At 44.6% G+C, this 1,653-nt stretch overlaps 1 protein-coding gene across 1 annotated transcript in view; it reads left to right on the forward strand.

Annotated features, from left to right (window-relative positions):
* Positions 1–33: 33 nt before the first annotated feature.
* The window catches only part of LOC106965077 (glutamate receptor ionotropic, kainate 5-like), a 31,428-nt gene continuing 29,808 nt past the window's right edge, over positions 34–1,653 (forward strand). Inside the window, exon 1 of the mRNA XM_015060972.1 lies at positions 34–774. Coding sequence (XP_014916458.1) covers positions 34–774 — 741 coding nt within the window. The remainder of the gene's footprint in view (positions 775–1,653) is intronic.

Consider the following 1,653-nt stretch of genomic DNA (forward strand, 5'->3'; position numbering starts at 1 on the left):
GTTGGTCACAGCAATTTAATTTATGCTTCCAGAATGAATAAGGGAGTAGTGATATTTTTAAAGGAGGAGCGCTTTGTGAACCAGCTGATTGTCAGTGGGGTGACAATAGGCGGAGAGTACTTGCAGGTGTCGCCGCTTGCGGTGCCCTCCACCCGGGTTATTGTCTCCGGCGTGCCGCCGTTCATTCCCAATGTTTTGGTGGAGAAAGAGCTCCAGCGCTTTGGGAAACTTGCGAGTGGTTTTAAAACTGTTGGTTTGGGATGTAAACATGACAAACTGAAACACGTTCAGTCTTTCAGGAGGCAGGTTTTTATGTTCCTAAACTCTGCTACAGCGACGCTAGAAGTTTCTTTCAGAGTGAAATATGCAGAAGGATCTTACATGGTTTATGCGAGTACTGGGAGTATGAAATGCTTTGAATGTGGGGATGTTGGACATAAACGGGCTTCTTGCCCGCACAAGAATCAGGAAGCTCAGGTTGAGGTGAGCGGAGGTGCAGAGGAGTCGCCGGTGGTTGGAGCTCCTCCGCCTGCTGAGGGCGGGGCGTTTCCTCCATCAGCTGGATCTGATGCTGGGGAGGGAAGCAGTGGTCTGAATAAACGTGCTGCAAGGGAGAATACTGAGAAAACTGGAACCGATACTCCCAAGGACTCCTTAGATGGGAGCAAGCTAGATGTAGAAACGGATCAGACGGCTGGTTATGTTGCTGCCGAGGCTGCAACGTCACCTGAAGGTGGCGCTGCAGAGGATCAGTCTGCAGATTCACCTGCACAGGTAGAGGACATGAAGTCTGACAGCGACTCAGACGGCGTTTCAATCGCAGATTCTCAAACATCCAGTGGTGATTTGTACACTCTGGAGGAAATTAATGATTTTCTGGATGAAACGTTTGGAAAACAAGTTAAAGTCCTTGATTATTTTCCTGATGCGGAAAAATTTATCAAGAGTGTATTAACGGTGCAGAAAATAGTTGGTTTTGAAATGTTGGATGAAAAGAAACGGTTCCGGTTAAAAAAGCATATGACAAACATCCGGAGACATTTGTCAGTAACTAAAGCAAAAGGTTCAAAGCGACTGAAAACTCAGAAATAAGATGATGATTAAAGTGCACTGGGTGACCTTCTCTCTACTGTCTCTGTCTGTCTTCCTTCTCTTTTTCACCTATATGAGTAACATCAGGGTGGGAACTTTAAATATCAATGGTGGGAGGGATCCACATTAACAGACGGTTAGTTTAGAGACGATTAGGCAAAAGAAACTTGATGTTGTGTTTTTACAAGAGACACACACAGATCATGAAAATGAGGTGGAGTGGGGTTTGAGTTGGAAAGGGAAATATTTTCTATGTCATCTGCTGCTGTAGCCGTTTTATTCTCACCAGGTTTAGATATCGAGGTTATTTCTTATACTGAGCTGGTCCCTGGAAGGGTCCTGGTGGTTAGAGTGGAAATAGAAAAAACCCTTTTCTGTTTTATGAATGTTTATGCGCCAAATCAAGGGGATCAAAGGATTAAGATTTTTCAGGACATGTATAATTTTTTGCAGCAGTCCAATCAAAATGAATGTGTTGTGTTGGGGGGTGATTGGAACTGCACTGCTAGTTTTCTAACTGACAGAACCGGGGAAGAACCTCATCCTCCATCTTCTTCTAAA

The sequence above is a fragment of the Poecilia latipinna genome, unplaced genomic scaffold (assembly GCF_001443285.1).
Source record: "Poecilia latipinna isolate Pla-1442-1.1 unplaced genomic scaffold, P_latipinna-1.0 Scaffold1761, whole genome shotgun sequence".
NCBI lineage: Eukaryota > Metazoa > Chordata > Actinopteri > Cyprinodontiformes > Poeciliidae > Poecilia > Poecilia latipinna.